The following is a 24,366-nucleotide window of genomic DNA, read 5'->3' on the forward strand; positions in this document are numbered from 1 at the left end:
GAATCCTGGTCCGGGGGAAGCAGCTAGCCTTGAACAGGACCAGATTAGGCTGGAGCTGGAAAGTGTACCGGACAGTACTGTCCAGTGACTGGGATGATGGCAGTATCGGGGAGGATTCTGGTGTGAAACCCTAAGCAGCTGGTGGCACCCCCGGTAGAGGGATCGAACCGTACAACCAGCTGAAACAGACCACCATCGTCTGAGAAATCCCCGAAGAAACCGGTGAGTATAGAAGGAGATCTTCCCCGGATTTTGGACGTGTGTCTTTTCTAGGAAACATGGGAAAGAGGAGGGACCGCATTGACTGCTGCATTGCACTACGATGATGGGTCGGTCCACTCTTGCTTGCTCCATAGCGGGCAAGCGGGGACAGCGCCCAATGCTTAATCGCTTATGCAAGCTTTGGGTCGGCGGATGGCTGAAGGCTCACGCCCGATCGGGGCAAGACGGCCCCAGCCGACCGACTTTTACTACAGTATGGATCCTTCTTCCCCGCATTAAGTCCCTACCAAGTGACCACTGACACTGACACTGACACTGGTGAATGACTGGGTATCTGCATATTAGTTGATAGAAGTGATCAGTGAGAAGTCGATCACAGCAGCTCATTACCCCGTCCAGTCGAGCTTCCCATTATCGCTACGGAGTACTGATTGCAATAACATCCGACCCCAACTCCAAAGGGCAGTCACGTTGCACATCACTGCAGCAACCCGGTAAACCGGCTGGGGGAGATGCTGGGCATACGTAGTCTCACCCTTCTCCTGCTGCTGCACCACCGCACCTCTCTCTCGCAACGTGTCTTGCCGACAGCCGGCCAGCTTCACAGACACGCGCCAGATCACATGGCTCGGTGGAGGGATGGGGGAGCAGCGACGTCTTGGGACTCGATACGGCACCCAGTAGCCATGCATCGCTTGGACCTGTGAAGTGGTGCATAGGTGCATATAGTCTAGCAAAGGAGCTTTGCTCTTTTCACCGACCGGCATAAGCTCCGGGCGAGTGCTGTCAGTGGCTGGTCGGGCTGCTGACAGCACCACCCTTCGGTCGCAGAGCTTGTCTTGACCGCCAGCGTATTTATGTCCTGAATGGATTTTACTGGACGGGTGGTGCTATTTTCTGACGGATCTACAACCATAGTGTCCTCATGAAATCTGGATTCCTTGTTGATGACCCTAACCGACCGCGCCAGGCGAGCACCCCGGATAGTCCGAATGTCAATCCGTCAAGTGATGGATCACATGTCGCTCTGGGGGTGGCTCTTGGCAAGCCATAGCAATCAGTTGGTCCAGCTCCCCGCCGATGAGGGGCTGCTATCACAAACGCGCAGTCTGGCTGTCTCTTGTCTCCGACTTGTCAACAGCAATGCGCTCCCGCAAAGAAGCAAAACACCAGTCTGAAACCACCGGCAGACTTTCTCACTGGACTACCAGACTAGCTCACGCCACTTACGGTGCCCAAACCACGCCACAAACTGCACTTTGGGATGGAGTCGGACGATGCGGCCAGACGCATCCATTGTGAAGCCACTGCAGCCATCTATTTGCCAAGACTATTGCTCAGGACTGTGGAAGCGGGGCTTCGAAACGTATATCTGCGGTGGTGATGTGGCTGAGCTGGGCCAAGACAAACAGGAGTTCAAAACCAGCCTGGGTGAGCGGCGACACACAACGCGACCAATGCGAGGGGTGTCAATTGAAGAGTTCACTTTCATTTATGTGGGTGAGTTCAGCAGTAGTAGCAGTATGTAACCGTGATGATACTAATGCTTTTCCTATCATCATGGATCCTTGGCGTAGTAGGTAAATTCCTCAACTTGGAAGCTGGAGGCTTAGAACTGACTCCGGGCTAGTCCTAATGGGGAGGCCGAAAGTCACTCGAGTCACGGGTCGCGCCCGGGAGAGATCAATTGGGTTTAGTGCCTGACCCTTTCCGCTCTTTCTCAAGAGTCCCTGACAGTCTCATTGGCTGCTGGCTGTGTGTTGCCGCGCGATCTAACCCTTTGAGGACGAGTAACCTGAGGCCGCCCTTCCTTCCAGCATTCTTGGTAAATCAGGAATTGCACCTCGATCGTCATCCTCTCTTACTCCATCCATCCCTCCATCCCTCCATCTCTCCATCTCTTCCACTCTCACCTCTCAACTCTCACTCGCTCACACTCACTTGCTCATTCACTGTCCTTCTCTCTCTCCTGCACATTCCACCTCTTCCCCTGCCTCCCTTCCCTCCCCCCCTCACACACTCTTTTCTCTTCCGCATCCTTGTACTGTTCTTTCAATCCGTTGTCTTCGTCTTCCGCCGCCTCCGCCTCCGCCTCCTCCTCCTCCTCCTCCTCCTCCTCCCTTCCGTTCCTTTCCTTCTCCCAATCTTCCTCTACTATCTATCTATCTATCTATCTATCTATCTATCTATCTATCTATCTATCTATCTATCTATCTCGCTATCGCCTGCACGGTGATCGTTCCGTCCGCCCGTCATGCGATTTTCGTCCGCCACCTCCCCCACCCACCGTCAGCGATGATCTTGTCTCTTGGCTTCGTCAGCTTCTGTCGTGTCGTCCATGAACAACAATCTTCCGTCGGGCCATGACCGTCCGCCGCCCTTCCCCCCATCCCCATCGCCCTCGCCCCGGCCTTCTCCAGAGCCTGCCTCCCCAAGTATGTTCAGGCGCCTGGAAAAGAAACTCTATCATTTCTGGCTGCCCGTCATCAGTATGTGCTGCTCCTCGGAAACCTCACCTCGATGGTCGCTTATCGCTAAATCTCGCCTGCAGACCGTCATCGTCTCCCGCCCTTCCTCCGATCGCGCCAAACCTCGCCCGATGGACAACCGCTCCCGCCAACCACCCCGCTGGGGGCATGGCGGCCCATGGCCCTGCGCCCCATGTTTCTCACCCTGATCACCGCCGTGATGTTCGCTTCGTTGATAACGTTGGAGGTTCTGCGGCGCTATTGTGAACAATATGGAGGATTGGTCTTCTTCTCCGACACCGACAATGTCTCCAGCCTGCAGTCATTCGCCTACAACTACCTGCCCATCATCGCCGCCTTGGCCCTCGTGACCCTCTGGACCTTTATTGACTACGATGTGTTGCGCTTGGAGCCCTACTTCCAGATCGCTCGACCGGAGGGTGCCCCCGCGTCGGTTCTCTTCATCAACTACAACTTCGGCCAGTCGTTCCTCACACCTCTTACGTCGGCCCGGCGCCGCCATTGGATCGTCCTGCTGGTTTCCGTCACCACCGTGCTCATTCGCATGTTCCTTCCCGCCTTGCAGAGTACTCTCCTTGAACTCCGTGAGATCAACATGCTCGACGATGACGACATGAAAACCTGGCCCCAGTTGTTGGATCTCGACCATCAGGCCGAGTGGATGTTCTCGCAGGAAAGCAGCCCGAACACCACCCTCGCCTCCGTTCTGACCACCAACACACAACTGCGCGATTCCAGCTCGTCGAATTACGCCGTGGCCCCCGTCGAAATCAGCCTCGCAGATCGGCAGGAGAATACCGTATGGACCTTGAACGAGACCATCTACTGGGCGCAGCTATCCTGTCGCGATGTCATGATTGACAACCACCTGTCCGTGTCCGTGAACGACAACTCGACCTACCCACCGGCTGTCTCGTGGAACGTGACCGATGTCAAACTGCCGGATATCAACGGGACCGACAACGGCTGCATCTTGGACTTCCACTACAAGAATATCTACTTCGACAACACCGATTACCTGCAGATTCGGTACTGGGAGCCTGTCTGGCCCAACCGGTCACACCACTCGGCGGATATGAGTTCCGCATTCACTGCCCGTGGTTGCGACAACCCCTACGACCTGTATGGCATCGTTCTCTCAGTCAATGCCACCGAGGTCGGCGCTTACAGCATCAGCGCCATGGGTTCCGATTTCACCTCTACAGCAACGATATTCGCCTGCAAGATCGATTACCGCCAAGCGACCGCGCGACTCAGTATGCACGCGAACAGTTCGATCACCAATGTCACCGTCTTTGCCGACACCGAAACCGCCTTGTCCGACCAATTATTCAATATCAACGCTTTCCAAGGACTGCTGGCCCAGCGTGCCCCGTACACGGGAGACATGCTCTTCATCGACAATAATCAGACGAGCGGCGACACAACCGTGACGGAACTACCCGTGATCAGTCAAAACGTGCGGGACTTGGAACCGCTGCTGGTGTTGGATGCATCGACCGTGATGACTCCCGACGAGTTCGAATCCAAAGTGACCCGAGGCGTAGTGCAGACGTTTGTGCTCACCTTCGCTCGGCTCTTCAACCCCGACCAGGAACCGACCAGCGTGCCCGCCTTGCGATTCTCAACCCAGGTCACGATATCGGTGGTCACTTTCGCTGCTTGGTGCTCGGAGATATTACTGGCCTGTGGAATCGTGCTCGCCGTCTGCTTGATCTATTTCTATCAATCCCGGCCGAATATCCTGCAGAGTGATCCCGGCTCCATTGGGGCCATGTGCAGTATGCTGACCGATGTGTTTGGGCCGACCAACATCTTGGCTGATCCTCAGACGGAGTTCCATCAGTTCTCTACGCGCCAATTACGCCAGATTCTCAACACCTGTCGCCTCCAATGGCAGCAGGGTCCGGAAGGTCCACGTCTAGGAATTGTCTCGGCGGACGGTAGGCTGCCCCGAATCCGAATACAGATAGTACTTTGCTGACTCCCGTGCAGGCTCACCAGTGATATTGCCTTACCAAACCCGGACGCGCGTCGACCCCATGCCCCACTTCCTCGTCGTCCCGATCTTCATTGTGGAATTCCTGTTTCTAGCCGCGATCATCACCATCATGGGACTGACGGTTGCGTCCTTGGCGCATGACGGCAGCTTCCAGCATCTGACCCAGTCTGGCTCAAGCTTCCTGCAAGTCGTCCTTTCGTTTCTACCGTCGGTGGTTGCCTCCTCGGTCGGTGCCCTTTGCAATTCCATTCTGCGTAACATCAGCATTCTGGAACCCTGGGTCCATCTTCAACGCGGCATGGCCACGGCCCAGTCATCGTTGTCGTTGAATTACGGATCTCAGAACCCTTGGGCCGTGTTCCTGAAAGCCATCCAGGATCGCCATGTTCTTCTGGGATTGGTGTCCTTCACGTGCATTGCCAATGTGGTCTTGACCGTGGTCGCCGGTGGGCTTTTCAATCAAGAACTCACCACCTCGTTCCTTCCCTCCAAATCGTTGTATGCCAACTATAGCCAGTCGCACTTTCGACAAACCGACTTCTCAGCCGACTTCACCGAGTTCGACCTGATTCAGACCAGTGTCTCTAGCGGCGTCCCGTTATTGTCGTGGATGGCGGCCAATTACACCTTCCTCCCGATCCGGAACACTGATCCCAATCCCGATGTGATGTATGGCGCTACGACGCTTGGAATTGGCGCCGAACTCGATTGCGTCTCTCTGAACGTCAAGGAGAGCATGCACCAGACCGGCCACACCCAGTATTGGATGTATCATCCCTTCAACAATGCGAGCCGAGAGTGCACGGTGAACATGACTGGCTTGACGCGACCTCACGAAGCCATTGCGCTTTCGATCCATTTTCTTTCGCCCTCGGCTTCTTCCGACCGCGACGAGTGTCAGGAGTCGACGTTCATCGTGGTCGGCCGATGGAACTACACCGCTGCGTCAGCCTACACCAGCGAAAACACCATCGCTCTTCACTGCGAGCCGAAGGTGCAAATGCAAAATTTCAGCGTGACATTTGACCAACGCGGGCAAATATCCGATGTCGACCCGATTGACGGGACATCCGTCACTTCTGGTGCCATGTACGACAACGCCACCGCGGCCATGGGGCAGTTCAACAAGATCTTTGCGGCGATCCCGCAGAGCTTTGTTGGGGAAGAACCGGGGCACAACGGGTCTTATGTGTCCTCGTACGATTGGGCCGGGTTCTTGGTGGCTCGGCTGTACAAACAGAGTCAGACGCATGTTCTACCTCTACAGGTGGAGGCCTTGATGGAGCATTCCAAAGAAGTGTATCAATGGGTATACACCACCTACTTCTCGGTGTGGCGAAACATGTACCTCTTGCCATTGCAAGAGCTCCGTCCCGCCGCCAACGGGACGGTGATCTCGAACACGTGGGCCATGGTCCCGTCCGTGCCGTCGCTAGCCATTGCGCTCATCCTCATCGCCTTGGACACGGTGATGGTACTGGTGGTCTTTGGCACACGACGGGGACGGTTCCGGGGCCCACGCATGCCCCGGTCGATTGGGGCGATCATCCCGTGGATCGCCAATAGTCGCATGTTGGGCGACTTCACCAACACGTACGCGATGCCCAACTCGCAGCGGCGGGAGCATACCACGCGGCTGAACAAACGGTATGCCTTCCGGACGTTCCTGCAGGACGACGGGGGGTTGCGGTACGCGGTGGATGAGGAGCCGCTGGTGGTTGAGGACAAACCCCCTGCGGCAGGGGGCGAACGTACCGGAGAGGAGGCGAAGGGGGCTGAGGTGATTGAGCTGCAGCCGATGGGTGAGCCGGAGACGGCACCTGCTCGGCCGGAATCATGAATTTATGCGAGATGTAATAAACCATTAATGATGTAACAGTATTAGCATTGGATCCGGTGGGATGGTTAGCATGGGTGGTGGTATCAGGACTTGATTGGGTTTGGAGTCACATAGATCGGAGTTTGGATTTGTACATAGATCTGTTTCAATAGGGATAATATTATGGTCACGATAACTTCTTGAACAGTGCGTGGATGAGGGACGAGGGTATCCACCGCCTTCCATTGTTGTAGTTCTTGTAGTGAATGGAAGAGAAGAGGTTAATCACCTTGATGAAAGTGAAGGTTAAGCTATCCGGCCTTTCCTGTTTGTTCATAGACTCTGGAATTCTCCTCCGCTACACCTCCTTCCTCAGCCACCCTTCTTACCTTCCAAACAGCATCCCATCGGCTACTTTCTGTCAACGCGACCGTAACAAGCCTGGTTGCTACACTGCGAATAATCACAGGCAGGCGGCGAGCGTATCTTCTGACCCAATGCGGCCTTCCTGGCTGTGACAGTCGGACCAAGAGCTATTGTCTATAAACCTGGTCTCAACAATCCCAGCGATAGCATGCAGAGCTACGAGCGGGAGAATCACCCTGCGAGAAGGCAAGCGAGGAGGGTATCCAAGTCACTGAGATCGTGATGACTGACGACCAGAATAGAGCGATTGTCTCACGGCCACGGTCTGAGAAACCCGAGATCAAGTTGTGTGGCACAATGTCACAGTGATCCGAACTCCAAGTGCCAGTGCGGTAAACCTGGGCATCCGCGGTCCCGGCGATAGGATAGAGAGCTACGAGGGGGGAAGCTACCATATTCTGCTGTGTTCCATCGTCCTATCCTTTGGATGGAAGGGGTCATTGTGTCAACCTTGGGCTGAGTATTCTCCCCGATCAGCAAGAAAGGCTGCCCTCGCTTACCCCCGAGTCGTTCTTTGTGGCCAGCGGTGTTCTGGGTACGCATTCCTCGTTCTTTCCCCCCTCTCTTTGCCGGGTCTATCTCCTGCTACCATGCTAACACCCCGTCGGCTCGCTTCTTACTACCAGAATGAAGAAGATATGTTGAGCTGCGACGAGGCGAGTGCCTACCGACCGACGGGAGAAATGCTTCGATCTGGCGCACGCCCCTAATACCCCCGGCACGAGTAGATATGGTCGTCGTCGGCCCCCGCCAGCGTCGGATCCCTCCGATGGACTCGGTCACTTGCCATCCCCAACTCTGCACAAATCACCACGAGGCGTGGCTTTGACTCGACCATCTTACGTGAGTGCAGCCTCTCATTGACGCAAATGAGTCAGATAAGTTGTGAAAAAGACTCCGCCAACGAGTAGCGAAACGCGACCGGGTCAATTCACGAGTTGCCTTGTTGGTCGTCCGCCGGTGCCCGTGGCGATGGCCAGCCCTGCCGATTGGCGCAGCGGGATGGGGTCGCCTGCAGCGAGGGTGCAGATTATCGAGGGTCTATCGATGCAGGCTGGCATCATGCTGGGTGATCTGTCACATCGCTGGGTGGTGATTGGAAGGGGGAGAACACCCACCCGTTCTGCTAGACGGACGCTCATCGCCCCAGCGTGCGAGGAGACGCACCACAAGGCGAAGCAAAGCGAACAAGAGTCAGTAAGCAAAACTGCGCTGGAGGCTGAGTGTTCCTGGCTGGTTGGCCTGAACCAGGGTGCGAGCCAATGGTCAGCCCTGTACCGGGTCAGATGCATAAGGCTGCCACTGCATGGATGGGGGCGGCCGGATCGACGGCCAGCGAAGTTTGCGTCCTCAGCGTCCACCGTTGCTGCACCCTTACCGGGCGGCGCAATGGATTGGTCCGTTTTGGTGTGAGAGATTGACCAAATCCTGTTCTCCGGTGCTCAATTTGTGGATGGGTGGGATCATCTGGATACAGGCTCTGCCCGTCAGCCACGATGCAGGGCTATTGGCAGGGTGCCCGATTCAGCTTTCGGAGAAGATATAAGGGACTCCCAACACGCAGGTCTTCCCTCGGAGAGCGTCCAATTCAATCACACTCAAATCAAACCAAACCATGGCGTACGATCCATGCGACTGCGACCGGCCGCCGGTGCACAACAAACCCACCCAAGAACTGGTGCTCTGTTTCGATGGCACCGGGAACACGTTTCGGGTGGACGGAGGCGAGAGCAATATCCTCAAGATCTTTCGGATGCTGGACCGCAGCAAAGAGAATCGATGTAAGCCGTTGCCCCATCACTCTCTGTCGAAACATACTAACCAACCCGCCTCAAGACTGCTACTACCAACGTACGTCCCTCCCCTTATCCCCTCTCGTACACACACTAACCCTCCCCAGCCGGCATCGGCACCGACATCACCCCCGGCACATTCGCGAACGTCGCCTTCCGGCCCTTCAGCAACCTGCCGGCCAGCAAAGTCATCGACCAAGCCCTCGCGACCTCCTTCGACCAACACGTCATCGGCGGCTACCGCTTCCTCGCACGACGCTGGCGGCCCGGCTCCCACATCTACCTCTTCGGCTTCTCGCGCGGGGCCTACACGGCCCGCTTCCTGAACGAGATGCTCGACTTCGTGGGCCTGATCTCAGCCGACAACGAAGAACTGATCCCCTTCGTATGGCAAGCCTTCCTGTCGTGGAAATACGCGCACGGGGAGCGGGAAGCGCGGCAAGCGGACAACTTCCTCCGCCTCTGCCGGGACACGATGTGCCGGTCCGTCGGCCTGGTGCACTTCCTGGGACTGTTCGACACGGTCAACAGCGTCGCGGAGTTCAACAAGGACGTGCTCAAGGACATGGAGACGATGCCCCGCCCGCGCTACATGCGGCACGCGGTGAGCATCGACGAGAAGCGTATCAAGTTCCAGCCCGTGCTGTTCGAGCGGCTGCGCGGCGCGCACGCCAAGAAGGGCCGCGTGAGCACCTGGGCCGAGCGCGCGGAGCAGCAGTTCTGGGGCGTGCCGTTGAGTCCCGTGCTTGATACGGATTTCGAGGAGGTGTACTTCGCGGGGGATCATAGTGATGTCGGTGGCGGGCATCCCCCAGCTTATTCCGGGGAAGGGGCCAGGGCGTGGCCGGTTAGTCAGATTCCGTTGATGTGGATGGTGCAGGAGGCCACGCATGTCGGGTTGACGTTTGATCCGGTGCAGTTGCAGGAGCTGGGGTGTTATCTTGTGCCTGCTGTTTCTCCTTCAGTCTCGGGGTCATCGGAGGGGGAAGGGGAAGGGAGGTTGATCGAGGTGGAGGACGTCGCGAAGCCACGGCAGCAGCAACCGCAGCAGCAACAACAACAACAGCTGATGGAATTCGACCCCGCGATCGTGCACATGGCCGAACGCGCCCCGCTGCACGACTCCCTCGAGTACGACTCCGGGAAAGGCGTCGAGACGCTCTTCTGGCGGCTGCTGGAGTGTCTGCCCATGAAACGCCCCAAGGTCAACCGCGACGGCTCCGTGAAGCAAACCCGGTGGCACGTCGGGGGCCTGCGGCGGCCGCTGCCAGACGGGGCGCGCATCCACGCCAGCGTCATCCACCGGCTGCAACAGGACCCGGAGTACCGGCCGTACAACCTGGGGCTGGGGCATAAGCGGGTGCCCACGACCACGTCGCTGGACCGCCATCAGCATCAGATCGAGCGGCGGGATATCGGGCAGTGGCGTCGGATGCAGCATGGGGGGCTGTGCGATTACTACGTGCAGGTGCAGGGGCCGTTGCCCGGGGGGAGTGTGGGGGCGTCGCGGTGTGCGTCGCGGAAGAGCACGGCTTAGGGTTGCGGGGTGTGTGTATGCTAGGGTGTCTTTCGATATATAATGTTTGCCTTCCTACACCTCCTCGTGCCGATTCACCCCGCGCACCGTAACGAACAAGTAGTAGACTCGAAGAGAATTCATATTCATTAATACATACATATCACATCCATTCCCCACCCCCTTTGGACAGCATCATCGTCACGATCACCCCCTAACCCACTGACCGAACCCGGCCTAGAAAAGCTTATATCCACCCGGCATCAACGTCTGAAAGACGCCCTCAGGATCATAAGCACTCGCAATCTCCTGCAGCTTCGCCAGGTTCTCACTGCCATACCCGGAGTAAATCTCCTGGAACCACGCCGCGTCACCCATGTAGTTGAAGGGATCATACAGCCCGGCGGCATCGGTGGCATTGTTGATCAACTCGGTGGTCTCGACGACCCACTCGCCGACGATGGTGTCGTACTCGCTGCCGATCCACTCGACCACCTCGGCGTAGCACAGGTAGTTCTGGGAGGCGTCGAGGCCCAGCGCGTTGCCGCCGCGGGCGGTCGAGGCGTCGATCCAGTTGGCGCCGATGGGCTGCCAGTCCAGCTCGATGATGGAGATGTTGGCGCTCGGGATCTGGGCGTACAGCTTGGGCAGCTGGGCGGCGAAGGTGGCGTTGATGATGTTCACGCCTTCGAGGAGGGATTCGTAGGTGGTGGCTTTGATGGTGCCGGCCACGAAGATGTCACTGTTTTCTTGGGTTAGTGTGTTGTGCGGGGGGTGATGCTTCTCGGGCACAGGCACAAGGGGAGTGAGAAGGACATGGCAAGGGGCTGGTTGGTTGAAGGCTAAGGGTAAGGGCTAGGGGCTCAGGGCTGGCTTACTTGATATGCGGCGTGACAACCGCACCCATCTCCACGGCCATCTCAGCCACAGTCTTGAACGCCATCGTGTTGGACACAGCCGGGATATCCGTGAACACCTTCAGAGCGTCAGGGTAGCTGACGTCGGGGCTGTCGTAGAACAGAATGACCGAGCCAACGGCCGAGCCCTCGGAGGGGACGACTGCCGGCACAACGTGGGTCTTGGGGTCGGTGTTGTTGGCGGCGAAAGCAGCAGTTGCCTGATCGTGTCGTTAGCCAACCCTCTATCCCCTTTCACCCTCCCTATCCCACTCATTCACTCTCAAGGGAGAACGTACCGCCAAGAAATCAGGGATATACTCCTCCGCGACAGTCCAGGTACCCGCCCACACCTGGGTGGAGGCGATGGTCTCGATGTCGAAGCGCGTGACAATACCGAAGTTGCTGCTACCGCCCTTCAGCGCCCAGAAGAGGTCCGCGTGCGAGGTGGCGTTGGCCTCGACGATGGTGCCGTTGGCCAGCACGACCTCGTAGTTGACGACCGAGTCGCAGGAGAAGCCGACCTGGTTGCCGAAGTAGTTCACGCCGCCGGCCAAGAGCAGACCGGGCACGCCGACGGGGCCGAGGCGGCCGCCGGGGGCGGTGAGGTTGTAGGGTTCCAGGTAGTCGTAGATCTCTTGCCAGCTGTTTTGCACGTTAGCACTCCTCTTAGAGAGGGAGGGGGTGGAGGAAAGAAGAGCGAAGCAACGAACCGGAAGCCAGGACCCATGTGCAGCAGCGACTGATCGGCGTTCAACTCCAGGGTCGTCAGGTTGGACATGACGATCAGCACCCCGTTGTCGATGTTGTTGGATCCCTGCCGATCATTCGTTAGCGTCCACTCTTATCCTTGGTTTGGTTTGGTTCTGTCTGCGAGTGGAATAACGGTGAAGGTAGAGTCACGGTCCATACCCGAATGCCCATGTGGCCACCACCCCGCACAGCGAACTCAGCCTGCGCCGCCACCAGCTTCTCAATGCCCCGGGCCAGCTGCGCGCTCGACTGCGGCCGGAACACGCACCCGGGCGCCATGATCTCGGTGTTGGACCAGAAGTTCTGCGCCTCGTACTCGTACACCGTGGTGCTGGGCAGGTAGATCTCGTCCAGGGCGCCGTTCAGCACGTTGCAACCCTTGGTGAGGTTGCTGGCGCCGGCGAGGCCGGCGAGCGGGAGGACGGTGGTGAGCTTCATGGTGAATCTCCTCACAAAAAAAAGATGCAAGAAGGGGAAAGGTACAAAGGAGATGAGAATTCAATCCTGAGAACCAACAAAAAAAAGGTGGACAAGGCGAGGCTTTTAAACCGAGGCTACAGCCTAACTGGCGTTGGGGGAACGATAGCCTCCGAACTCAATTGCAAGCCAAGTGATCAGGCCAGACTCTGAAGAAATTCAATGCAGGCCCTCCGCGGAACAACCAAGCCAGAAAAAGTGGAGGCGCGGCGTCTGCATGAATCAGGTGTGCCTGATCGGAGTGGGGAGGAGAGAAGACGAAGGAACGCAGAATCGCAGCATGCGTGCAGAAAAAAAACGGGCTCACCGCGCAGAAGCAAGGCGGAAGCACAGAAGAACGGTTCTAGTTCGTGTTGCTAAGCTACACCAGGCTTAGTGGTCTTGCTAGATTGCTGAACAACAACGGGCGTGGATGGAAAGGGATTAGAGTCGCTGCAATAGTCTCGAAAGTGGGGAATTCATCGCCCGGGTTGGGGGGGGAAGCAGGCAATAGCCGAGGGGGGGGGGGGGGGGGCACTACCACCCACGTGGAGGAAGGATTGCGCCAATAGATTCCTGCTCATACACTTCCGCTATCTTATACAATTGTACGGCATTGTGCATGGTGCTTCTGCACGGTTCGGAACCCATTTCCTAGCCGGAGGATGCCGTGCGTGCAGACTGAGATGAGCCGTTGGAGGGCCGCGGCTGTCGGTGAGTAAGTGTCTTCCGGATCAAGTACCGCATCTGGATGCTTCGGCGTAACCCTAATTCCCTGCTGAAATCTCCCCCTGTCTCGTCTAGACAGCTGTCATTCGAATTAGAAATTAAGCAAGTCCCAACCCGCGATACAATGCGGCTATATCCCTTCCTAACGCCGTGATTACCAAGCAAAGAGCAAGCATCGACCTGATCTGATCCACTTGCTGACACCAACACTGACAGCACATGGCGCCATGACAGCTCCACCAGCGCGGAAAAAAAAAAAAGAAAAACTAAAATAAAAAAAGTAGAAAAGCAAAAACAAAAACACAGAAGAAAGAATCAAAGCGCAAGAACAGATCGAAAGCAAAAATAGGAAAATCTCATATAAATTATGCATCAATATACCGTATCATCCGCTATCGCAGGTCCGTATTACTATCCACATTAAACTCCACCGTCCGGATAATGCCCTCCGTACTGCCCTTGCTGCGGTGCAAGGTGGCCCCTGGCGTCGTCGTCCCCGGAAGAATATGCTCCTCGCTGTCATCGTTGGTACCCCCGTGCAATCGAGTCGAGTAGTGGTTACTGGCGGGCGCGAACTCGGGCGCATCGCGGGGGATGGAGCCCAGCGGGTGGCCGTATTTGCGGGAGGCCGACTCGTGGTAGCCGCCGCTGTGCGTCGAGAGACCCAGCAGGCGAGGGAAGTAGCGGCGCACGAAGGGGCGCATGGCTGTCGTGCACCCGCCGATGATCCCCAGGTTGAGTTCGATGGTGCACCACATGAGTGCGTTGGTCGTGGTCCCTGTGCTTGTCTTAGTCTCCAATTTTTGTGGTCGCGTGAGGAAGATAGAGGCGGGAGCCTACAGGTGAGGTCGGTGCTTTCCAGCAGGGTGTATAAACTGGAGAGACGGATACAGCTGATGACTCCGACACTATCCTACCTTATCAGCATCATGCGTGCGCTCCAACCAAAAGAATGCTAAACCACTTACATGCACCCCATAGCCAGCATAGCCCCAACTGCAAATTTCTGTCGGAACGGCATCTGCAATCTCCGCAGCCACGGACTACCACACCATCAGCATATCCTCCCTTGAAGCAACAAGAAAAAACCCACATCGGAACCAACGTCGTCATAAAATCCGTGAAAATACCCAGTCCCGCATTCGCAAAGTAAAACACCGGCCGGTTCATGCACGTCGCGTTCGTGATCGAATAATCCCACGAGGCGGCCACGGGGCTGCAGCTGAAGATATTGGCCAGCACGCTGGCCACGTTGTAGCCCACCGCGATGAAGATGACGGTCCAGACGGCGTAGTGAAAGGTCTTGCTGGGGAAGATGCGCAGGTAGAAGATCAGGACGGAGACTTTGGTGAAGCCGGTGCCGGCGCAGTAGATGATGGCCGCGACGACGTTGAGCTATTGTCGTCAGTGAGATCTGCGCGTCTGGGTGAGGTGGAGGGGCGAGGTGGAATCATCTACCTTCAGGAACCACGGGGTGAGCGAGCTGTACGGGACGTCCCACATGTGTTTACCCAGACCCCAGTTGAGCACTGTCCATTAGCGTCGTTGTTGAGGTTGTCCCAGGGTATGGGTGGCTTACTGTCGAGTGTGACGCCGGTGAGGATGCAGGATAAGACCTGTTGGTCAGTGGCGATGCACGACACGAGATATTATTGAGGAAATAGCTTACAACTGAGATAATCATCAGGTCTGGAGTGTCGTTAGTGTACTACACCCAATAATCGGTAGCGAAGGAGACCTACAATCATCATACGACACACTGCGCACCAGGTAGATGCGCGTCCACATGCGCACGACCAGCGCAATCACCGCCAACGGCAGGAAGACACAGTTTACAACCAGGAACTTGAGGCCGCACGACGGGGGGTCGACGAAGTTGGAGACCATCCCGGCGGGCGGCGCCATGGCCGGCGTGATGGAGGAGCTGTTGGTCATGATGTGCTCAACTCGGCATGATCCTGATCAAAGACGGCTGGGAACAACACAAGTAAAAGAAAGAACGAAAAAAAAAGAGCGACAGATGAGAATAGATCTGGGGAAGGAAAAGAGAGAAGGGGAAAGAAAGAAGCACAGACTGCTGCCCGGAGATATAAGGTGACAGACAGGCAAACGCCAGGACTGCAGCGGAGACAGTGAACCAGAAGAAAACCAGCAGTGACCACTGCACCAGCCAGGCGACACTTCGATGCACTTTGTCATATACAATTATCCACCCCTACAATGAACCAAGCTCTTTCTTTAGAATGGCTGCTCTCCCCTCATACCAGAGGAGGAAACGACGCGCTAGACTACGCTACGTGAAAAGCCCTGCCTTGCCCTGCACCAAGAAAAGTGGCGAACTCAATTTCTCCCGCTAATGGAGGGATGGGTTGGACTACTGAGACTATGTGCTGCAGCGCACGTTTTGGCGCTGAGCGACCGTCTATCTGGAGCAGGGACACGACGAGACTAGTTGGTTCTAGTGCTGCTCATGAGACGCAGCTGGCTGGCTGGCTGGCTGGTTGTGTTTTGGTTCCCAGACAGAAATCCAATTTTCAGACTTTCGGGGATTCTTCCCCGATGAGTGTGTCAATCGCGAGGATGTCGTCCTATTGCTCATTGATCACATCCCATTCCCCTCTTGCAGCAGGAGATCGTGACGATCACAGCTTGTTTCCCCTCGCTTTGTCTGGGGAATCGACGGATGTCACGGTACAGATCTGAGAGAGAGGGGGGGGGGACGGAGGCATTGTCCAATGTCCACACTGGAGGAAAGAAAAAAAAGAAAACAAAGCAAAATCAAAGCAGCAAGTCAGAAGTCCGGCAAGGCCCGAAAATCTGGAACCGAGGCTGCCCGTCACGCAGAGAAGCGGAAACGAAACCATGGGTGGGTGTGGCACGCACCGGCTCCACCCTGGCAGAGTGCATTGTTTTTCTGCTCCTGTCAGCTCGGTCTGGAAGAGGACCTGCGTCCAGCTTCCCGGTGGTATTAACGAGTGTACAGTACTTGATTTCTGCGTTTTGTGCGTACATCTTTCTCTACAATTGCTGTTGTTCGAAGTCACGCAGGGCATACGCCTGCGGACTACTCGTAAGACGGTGCAGACCCGAGGGGGTGGGGTCAAAGTGAAGCTAGAAGGGAGGAAGGAAAGAAGGAAGGTCAAGTCGGAAGCCGAGCAACCGAAAGGATTCACAGAGTTCAGGTAGAGAATAATAGTCCGGGTCAGGAGTCGAAGTTCTATGCAGGTTAAGCTTTGTCACGGCTTGCAGGAACAGAAGACAATGGCCTCTTTCCCCTGAAGGAATTCATGGACACGAGGAGCTGATTGAGTGCTGACAGGCAATCTAATAAACTCGGCTAATAGATTGGAACTACCGTGGTTGTCGAGAATAATACGAAGGATGGGCTGACCCTGGCCCGTGAATGACCCAAGGAACTGGAACAGGGTGGAAATTGAACTGCAGCTATTGCTGAGAATCGGATGACGCAGTTTCTGATTGTCTTGTTTCCATTGAGGAAAAAAATCGGCAGGACCAAGACGACCAAGAAGAGTAGCGAAGCCGCTAATCGATGCTTGACCCACTCAGTTTAGGGGTAGCCTCGGTTCTGGCCCTAACTTGCCCACACCAGCAACCGCAGCAGCCAAGCACAAGAGAAAACCAACCCATCGTGCCATGTGGTGAGAGGATCCAGCGCGATCAGTAGCACTTAGGGTGAGGCGTGCTCCATGCAGCTTGTAATCCTTCAGTATAGTCAAGAACCTCGCCATGTAACTTGCACATATATGCATGTAGTTGAAGTCAACACTAAGTTCAGATACCTCCAGTCCCCAGAGCATCAAATCATCCACGTAAGCGACCTCACCGACCCAAGGTTCATTCTGCGCTCGGAAACCTTATCCCTCGCCGGAGCTCCATTGGGTCAATCCACAAATACAATTTCCGACTCATCAGCAAGAAACCCCCGCCACCCCGAGATTCACCCATGGACGAGAATCTGTCATGCACACGCCGGCCGTCTCTCAATCACTGCCCGCCCTCTTCCATTCGAGTCTGGTACCTGCCCCTCCGCTCGGACCTCTCCGAGGACCCAGTGGACAACAAAACGGAGATTGCAAGCGAGAAGCGACTCATTGGGGACTCAGCTTCGGAAACCCGACCCGGAAAACTCTCTTAGCGAGCTGAAACGTACCCTGTGAGAGTGAGACATGAATGGAGCAGCAATCATTGTCGAGGTCTTTCCCTACTGGCTCACAATGCTTAGTAGGATTTGAGGAAAAGCGTAAGTGAGTCGAGCAAACTCCTGACCAGATTCCCAGCCCAAGTACACTGCTAAGAGCACAAATGCTAGACGAAAACACCACCACCACCACCACCACCACCACCACCACCACCACCAGTAGTAGAACCCCAATCAAATCACCACACCACAAGCATATATACACACCCCATACTAAACAAATACGCGTATAACCGACCGAACAACACCTCAATCCCCCCGATTAGGCCCATACCGCCCCGTGAGCGCGCGCAACCGCCCTCCCCCGAAGAACAACGGCACCGCCAAGAGCAAACTAGCGGCCTGGATCGCCGTCATCTCGCCGAACACGACCGCCACGCCCTGGCGCGCGATCCAGTCGCTCGCGTACAGGGAAAGCAGCATGCCGATCGTGTTGCGGATGACGAAGATGATCACCAAAGCTTCGCCGGCGATCTGCATTCCACCCCTCGTGTTAGTTCTGGTTTGATTGGTATCGGCGGTGGAATACGAGAGGATAGATTAAGGGGATGGTTTGGGGGGGGGGGGATGTTATATCCGAATGGAAGGAAGGGAGGGGGTTGGGCGAGGGGGGATTGGAAAATGGGGAGTTTATATGCTGCATATTCCCTCGGCACACTTCCCGAGGAGCATTGCGACAGAACGCAGATGTTCGATGGTTTGGGAGGAAGGGGAAGAAAAAGAACACAACTCACCCGCTGATAACAATCCAACGCATATGTCACCGCCACATTCGAGATCGCCGCCACCCCGAACGCCTGCATTGCGTATCCCACCGCCACGCCCATCCAGTGCGTCTGGTGCGCGATGCACAGTCCGAATATCAGAATGCCCCCCGGTCCGATCACCCCGGGCACTACCAAGGCAGGCAGACGGTATTCAGGTTGCCGGTCGCCGCCGCGGCGTTGGGTGTATCGCGTCGAGATTTGGTCGATGAGGCGGCCGCCGACATAGAAAGCGAGGAGGGATCCGATAAACCCGGCCAGCGAGAGGAGGCCGATGTCACCGGCGGGCCAATTGTAAGGGGCGGAGGTGAACGTGCGAGAGGCACTGAGTTGCACGACAATGTTCCTGTTTTCCTCATGGTCATCCAGTCAGCTTGGGGAGGTATGTACGGTACGAATGACAGGGACTGGACAACTGACCATCCGACTGAGACACCAATGGTGAATGCACACCACAGAAGCTGGGGATAGGCTGCCGCGGATAAGATGGCTTTGACCGTGCGCAGGAACGAGGCATCGGGATTGTAGCCCTGCTTCAAAGCGAGTACGCTCCAGACTGAGTTGTGGGACTTGTCCTGGGAAGCCTTAGGCCGGCTAGGCAGATACGTGGTCTCGCGGATAGTGAAGATACCCACCACCCACACGACGCCAGATGCAATGGCCAAGAACCAACACATCCAGCGCCAACCTGCGTCTTGCACAATATACGCATTGATCAACGGCCCCACGAACAACCCCGACGTCAGCGCCAGATGGAAGATCATCAACCAGTGACCCCGACCCTCCGGACGGACCATATCGCCTACCACCGCGGGCACAGTCGCGTCGGCGGCGGCAGCAGCGAGCCCGGACATGATCCGAGCGCCCAGCAACTCCGAGTATCCCGTGGCCTTCGCGGACCAGACATTCATCATCGAGAGGCCGAGCAGGGCGGCTAGGTAGACGGGTCGTTTGCCAAACACCCGCATGAGAGGGACCCAGGCGAGGTTGCCCAGGCCGAAGAAGAAGACGTTCAGTGAGACGAGATGCCCTGCGTCCGTGGAGGAGACGTGGAACTCGGCGACGATGGCTTTGGTGGCGACGGTGAAATTGCTGCTGTTGACATTGGCCAGGAAGGTGAAGCAGCAGATTGTCATGTAGGTTGTGATTTTGGTCAGTAGGGGCCAGTTCTGTGGAGTGAAGGTGAGTCAGATAGTCCGTGATAGCGTCACGTAGAGTTGCTTACCTTGGGATCCTGGGGATCTAAGGCCGGCTCGGCAGGTTTGGCATCGTAGCCATCTTCCAGCCCCTGTTCATCGGCGTAGTCGATGTGGTTGGAGGTGCCCTTGTCCTCGTCCATGGTGAGATGTAGCGGAGTAGAGTGGAGAAGGGGAGAGAAGCAGGGGGGGCAAGATATGTGCGGGTGCGGGTCATCCGCCGCATATAAAAGATCTGTTAAGCAAGTGCCAAGATGTCGGATATTCCGAAACACCAGGCCAACGAAGAGAACCGATCGGCAGTTGACCCCGCACGGCTGGGATGACTCTGGGGAAAAGCCGGGGAACCCAGAAGGCTTGTTGCACGCGGTCGCATTTGTCATTCTTGTCTCGGACTCTCCGGATGGCTGGTCGACTCAGAGGGATAGGGATTGCTCTGTCGGTCTGCGCTGTTGTACGGTTGAAAAATGTTGATACTGTACGCTAATGGGCCTTATTACGGCTTACTCGGCCCCTTCCGAACGATCACCCGAGAAAAGAAATAAAAACCGAACTACAACGCCCTGTCTTCCCACAAGTGGCATAGATTTTACACATATATATGTACTTCAGGTACTTGGAAACTGTTTCCGGAATTCTAGAAAAGACTACTCTCAATTCATATAAGAGTAAGTACCCCGAAAAGTGTGTTCACATTCATGTGTAAAAGGAGTGTGTGCAAGAAAATTTAACACCAGCAGCAGCAGCAATGAGACAGCACCAGGCCATCTCACCCTACCTCATCATATATATACCCATATCCAAGCTCAAGAAATCACCATTCTCAGATCCATAAGCCATTCCATAACCATAAGCATCCTCATACTTCTACCTCAACACAAACTTAAGAAAGCCCGACGGCACTGACCAAGAACTGCGCGGCGGTCTGGGCATCGCTTCCATAGGACAAGTGAGCCATGACATTGACGCCGTTCTCGCAGACGGGGTCGCCGGTGGCGCAGAACTCCTTGACCTTGCTGGAGGCGAGCTTGCCGACCGAGGTCATCTTGAGCGGGTCACCGAACAACACAGCCGCCTGGATCTGGCCCGCGCTCAAGGAGCTGGCGGCGTTGTGCACCACCATGGAGCCCTGCGAGTAGCCGCCCAGCACGACCTTGGTGTTGGGGCACTGGCTCAGCGCCTGCTTGACCAGGCTGGCCATCTTGGGGCCGCCGGAGGCGCCCAGGTCCATGTTGCCCTGTTGTAACTTGATTAGCTTGACGCCATCGGGGAGTGCTCAAGAGATAGAGGGAGACTCACAGCCCAGTCGGCGGGGTAGTCCACACCCTGCACTGTGACCTTGTTGCCGGTCAGCGACTGCAGGGCCGAGGCGACCTCGGGGCCGACCACGCTGCCCATGTTGCCCATCTCCGTGGTTCCACGCGCGAAGATGAAGGTCAGCTCCTTGCAGCCGGTGTTGGAGGTGACTCCGTTTTGGGTGCTAGAGCCTAGTCGGGATGAGTATGGTGTATACCGAGGGGTGCACAAGAAGGAGCAGAAGCTTACCACCCATGACGCTGCTGATCATACCGCTGAGCCCATCGCTGCTGCCGGAGGAGCTGGTGGTGCTGGCACTGCTGCTGGGGAAGAGCGAGCTCAGCGCACTCAAGCCACTGCTGCTGTCAGTGCTGCTAGTGGTGGTGCCAGTGGTGCTCCCACTAGCACTGCCACTAGTATCTGCAGAGCCGGTGGTGCTGCCGGTCGCCGAACCACTGGTCGGGAACAGGGAGGCTAGAGCACTCAGGCCACTGGATCCAGTGGAGGTGCTAGAGCCAGAGCTGGATCCGGACAGCAGAGAGGAGAGATCGAATTGACGCCCGTGCAGAGTCGGGGTCGGGGCAGCCAGCGCAGTGGCAAGGAGAGAAAGAGTAACGAAGGACTTCATCATGAAAAGATCGACAGCAACAAACGTGCAATTGAAACGAGAGAGATAGAGCGCAGCTCTGTAAACGAGGGAACAACCTGAGTGAGGAAAGAGAGAGGAAGTGCACTGCACTGGTTGGAGTGGATGGATGAGCTGGACTGGACTGGACCGACCAAATCCGCGTGAAAACCTTTCAACCTTATACTTCGTCCGAAATCTCAAAATTGAGACCCTTCACAAGTCAGTTGAGCTGACCAGCCCACGATCGGATCGGGCGTGTTTCATCTTCCACCGAGGCTGTTCGAGAAGCTCGGTTGACATCGTTGGGAGGTGGCTCAACCCCGGGCAGAAAGGCCTGAAACCGTGCGGTTGATACATCACAATCCACGGTTAGCCGCAAATGTCTCACCCTGCGACGTCGCGGGCGAACCGTTATGTGTCGGTGTAGCAGCCAGACCGGTAGGATGACTGATGACTGCTGCCAGTCGGGGCGCTCGGATCGCAAGGAGTCAAAGACAGACCCTTTCCCTGACCCAGGGTCTGTTGCCGATAGATGAACGATCGTCCCTTTCCTTCCCCTGGGGCGGTGATCGTGTTCCTGGACGGGTCCTCTCTCCGGCGGTTTAAGGGGTTCATTAGGGCTACTACGACTACTACTACCACTACTAGTGATTCCTGCGTACCCGCAATCGCCCAATTTTTGAGGCCTCTTGCCCCGATCGGGAAATCGGCCCGCCCCGGCAAAACCTTCAACCTGCACCAACTGGCACCAACTTCCTTCGTGGATGAGAGAGATCATCAGGTCCAAAGGCTGAGCTTGTCCTCGCTGAAACCTCGGCCAGACTGTCATGCATGCATGGTACAGATGGTACGGAGCAATTGGAAAAGTCTGTCTGTTTCAGTTGGCCAGTCCTTCCATTTCGGATCCGTGGATCACCTGCGGCTGTACCTGAAGCATTTGCAGGTAAAATGGGCCCAGACGACGGTAGATACATCCCTCTCGAAGGCTGGTGATCTAAGGAGTACACAAACAGCTTCAGAGCGCGAAAGGAGATCTGCCTCGGTACCGCTCGAAAGCACAGCCTTGGCGATTTCTCGAACGGGATTTGAGGATCGACACTTGACGTCATGAGCACTTATCAATCTAGAGGTACGTACCTTTTCTGGGCCCAACACCCCAACACAATACATACTTTAGACACTTGATATCTCTGACAAGCTTTTCCCTTGTGCCCGGCGAGAATCCGCTGGGACGAATGGCCTAGCCCAGAATGCCAATCCTATCTCAATCTCTTTCCCGTCCTGTAGAGTCCACCTGCCGAACCAAATCATTTCCATTGTGGATAGGCAACAGAGATACATAGCCCTGGGGCTGTTGTGGGTTTCAGCACCAGGGTCCACAAGGCGGCTGACAAGCCGACTGATGTCTGCACGTTCCGTAGCTGAGAGTCCAGGCTTTCCCGGCTCGAAAAACTCCTCTTTTGGTTGTTCACCAGTGGGGACAAAGATGTGACTGCGAGTTAGATCTACCATTCATGCATCGAGGGCCTAGACTGAAGTAGAAGAGTAGATGCTTTAAGTCCACTATGACAAATGCTAGCTAGGCCTTGGTGCGATATCCGGTCGTCGGAATACTCTGTGCAGGCATCACGCCATTAAATCAGATGCCAGATCCTGGACTTGTACAGTGACAGATACCACTTGAGTCGCCCGCTGGTAAGGCTATCTTAGTCAGGCACTGTGTGGATGTAGAATGCTGTGTTGAACAGCGCACTGCATGGTGTGGTGAATGGTGTGTAGTCCGTGGCTGGGTTCTTGATCGGGTCAGTTCGGTGGAAGAGAGCACGAAGCTTTTGGTACATCATCTCTAGTTAGAACGGGTTTTATCCAGAAATTTAGTCGTATATGCACGGTATAAGCTCACCCTCGATGGTTCAAGAGTAGAATGATGGGACAAAGAGGCTGGTGAAGCGGATATGTATCTGAGTCATTTGGGCCGCGCACATAGACACATTGTCAACTGCGCACCCGCCCACCCGACGACTTAGACTAATAAAAAGATTAAAAATTAGTACTATAAAAAAATTGATTGTAAAGATTTCAATTCAGCCCGCGTTTGATATACAGTAGAATACTACTGTAATACCAAGAAACCAAGGGTAAACTGTAGGTAGACATGCTGTAGCGGAAATATTAATAAGCATAATCACCTAAACAATGTATATCTTTGACCGGATATACTAGTTCTAGGCGTGTTATACTGATAGAGAAAGTGCGATTGGGCTCAAGAAAGCAGGCAGCTTCACGCGAGATCGCATAATTGCCAGACCGCCAAGGTAAAACAAGGAAACTTCGACTTCAATGGCAATGGTACTCTTGGGGGCGTTCTGGTTCTGATGAAGTGCTCAGCATATGTAACACTTGCAGAATACGACATTTTCATGATGGATGCACGTGTCAAAACCTTAGCTATAAGCTGCTCATTCCTCTCGATCAACTGTTATGTGACTCGGTCGCATTTTCAAACGTCTGTGCAAATATCAATAAGTTTCTAAGCATGTAGTTCAGGAGCGATTGGGAAGGAGTTGAGCTTCTTGCGAATCGCCTGTGCGGTTGTCTTGTTGGGGAAACGGCGTATGCTTGGAACTGCTTGGGACAGCGTAATCCACTGAGGACGACAAGCAAGAGCTCCAAATGGCGCCATCACCAACCCAGTATGGCATAAAATCGTACGTTTTATAAGATAACGTTTAGAGTGACGAGATGACCAGCAGATCTCAACCTTCAGCCCCCGATAAATTTCTGTTGCTGTGTTGGTGGATAAGTGGGGCTAGTGCTAAGTCGAAGGCGATGGATAACACCGAGCTTGTGCTGGCCCCTTGCGTAATTATCATAGACCTTGTGGACGATGACCGTTGGAATAGACGATAGCAAACACAGTTCTCGTGAGATTGTTTGTCTCACCTCCTGTGCTCGACGTACAGCTGATCCAAGTCCGCCCGCTGCAAGGCGCTCAGGTCCCAGATTCGGGCACTGGAATCACAAGAGCCTCTGGAATCTCTCCTGCAACGGATAAATGCAAACATTTGATTCCCACGTGAGAAAGTCGAATGAGGTGAGCAAGTCGTCGAGAGGAGTTGGCCCTGGATCAAGCAGTGGGATGAATGTACTCCGGACTGGGTA

General features: G+C 55.5%; 9 protein-coding genes across 9 annotated transcripts; 4 read left to right on the plus strand and 5 right to left on the minus strand.

Annotated features, from left to right (window-relative positions):
* Positions 1–601: 601 nt before the first annotated feature.
* BO86DRAFT_455241 (uncharacterized protein) lies at positions 602–1,616 on the minus strand. The gene is made up of 2 exons (XM_025677097.1): positions 1,453–1,616; positions 602–1,084 (listed from the first exon to the last, which is right to left on the minus strand). The coding sequence occupies exons 1-2, from the start codon at positions 1,517–1,519 to the stop codon at positions 609–611; spliced, it is 543 nt and encodes a 180-aa protein (XP_025529078.1). The 5' UTR covers positions 1,520–1,616; the 3' UTR covers positions 602–608.
* An 821-nt stretch (positions 1,617–2,437) lies between these two features.
* On the plus strand, positions 2,438–6,595 carry BO86DRAFT_53554 (DUF3433 domain-containing protein). The gene is made up of 2 exons (XM_025677451.1): positions 2,438–4,654; positions 4,707–6,595. Exons 1-2 carry the CDS (start codon positions 2,869–2,871, stop codon positions 6,551–6,553), a joined length of 3,633 nt encoding a protein of 1,210 aa, XP_025529079.1. The 5' UTR covers positions 2,438–2,868; the 3' UTR covers positions 6,554–6,595.
* A 1,558-nt stretch (positions 6,596–8,153) lies between these two features.
* BO86DRAFT_53563 (uncharacterized protein) lies at positions 8,154–8,551 on the plus strand. The gene has a single exon (XM_025677452.1). It carries the CDS (start codon positions 8,265–8,267, stop codon positions 8,502–8,504), a length of 240 nt encoding a protein of 79 aa, XP_025529080.1. The 5' UTR covers positions 8,154–8,264; the 3' UTR covers positions 8,505–8,551.
* A 22-nt stretch (positions 8,552–8,573) lies between these two features.
* Positions 8,574–10,288, plus strand: BO86DRAFT_427004 (T6SS phospholipase effector Tle1-like catalytic domain-containing protein; the record flags this gene model as incomplete). Its single annotated transcript, XM_025675543.1, has 4 exons — positions 8,574–8,739; positions 8,859–9,694; positions 9,818–10,111; positions 10,145–10,288. The coding sequence occupies 4 exons, from the start codon at positions 8,574–8,576 to the stop codon at positions 10,286–10,288; spliced, it is 1,440 nt and encodes a 479-aa protein (XP_025529081.1).
* Positions 10,289–10,504: 216 nt separating this feature from the next.
* BO86DRAFT_359373 (FAD-binding oxidoreductase) lies at positions 10,505–12,354 on the minus strand (the record flags this gene model as incomplete). Its single annotated transcript, XM_025669776.1, has 5 exons — positions 10,505–11,009; positions 11,146–11,384; positions 11,463–11,808; positions 11,877–11,980; positions 12,076–12,354. 5 exons carry the CDS (start codon positions 12,352–12,354, stop codon positions 10,505–10,507), a joined length of 1,473 nt encoding a protein of 490 aa, XP_025529082.1.
* A 1,139-nt stretch (positions 12,355–13,493) lies between these two features.
* On the minus strand, positions 13,494–15,036 carry BO86DRAFT_408728 (uncharacterized protein; the record flags this gene model as incomplete). The annotated part of the gene is made up of 8 exons (XM_025674361.1): positions 13,494–13,879; positions 13,942–14,009; positions 14,070–14,144; positions 14,195–14,496; positions 14,560–14,630; positions 14,681–14,717; positions 14,771–14,790; positions 14,844–15,036. 8 exons carry the CDS (start codon positions 15,034–15,036, stop codon positions 13,494–13,496), a joined length of 1,152 nt encoding a protein of 383 aa, XP_025529083.1.
* A 632-nt stretch (positions 15,037–15,668) lies between these two features.
* Positions 15,669–16,359, plus strand: BO86DRAFT_53572 (uncharacterized protein). The gene has a single exon (XM_025677453.1). It carries the CDS (start codon positions 15,785–15,787, stop codon positions 16,208–16,210), a length of 426 nt encoding a protein of 141 aa, XP_025529084.1. The 5' UTR covers positions 15,669–15,784; the 3' UTR covers positions 16,211–16,359.
* A 1,210-nt stretch (positions 16,360–17,569) lies between these two features.
* On the minus strand, positions 17,570–19,423 carry BO86DRAFT_309614 (MFS general substrate transporter; the record flags this gene model as incomplete). The annotated part of the gene is made up of 4 exons (XM_025667819.1): positions 17,570–17,807; positions 17,999–18,430; positions 18,505–19,253; positions 19,310–19,423. 4 exons carry the CDS (start codon positions 19,421–19,423, stop codon positions 17,570–17,572), a joined length of 1,533 nt encoding a protein of 510 aa, XP_025529085.1.
* Positions 19,424–20,156: 733 nt separating this feature from the next.
* Positions 20,157–21,204, minus strand: BO86DRAFT_335953 (carbohydrate esterase family 5 protein; the record flags this gene model as incomplete). The annotated part of the gene is made up of 3 exons (XM_025668895.1): positions 20,157–20,517; positions 20,580–20,767; positions 20,925–21,204. 3 exons carry the CDS (start codon positions 21,202–21,204, stop codon positions 20,164–20,166), a joined length of 822 nt encoding a protein of 273 aa, XP_025529086.1. The 3' UTR covers positions 20,157–20,163.
* Between the last annotated feature and the right edge of the window lie 3,162 nt (positions 21,205–24,366).

This window comes from Aspergillus japonicus (assembly GCF_003184785.1).
Source record: "Aspergillus japonicus CBS 114.51 unplaced genomic scaffold BO86scaffold_15, whole genome shotgun sequence".
NCBI lineage: Eukaryota > Fungi > Ascomycota > Eurotiomycetes > Eurotiales > Aspergillaceae > Aspergillus > Aspergillus japonicus.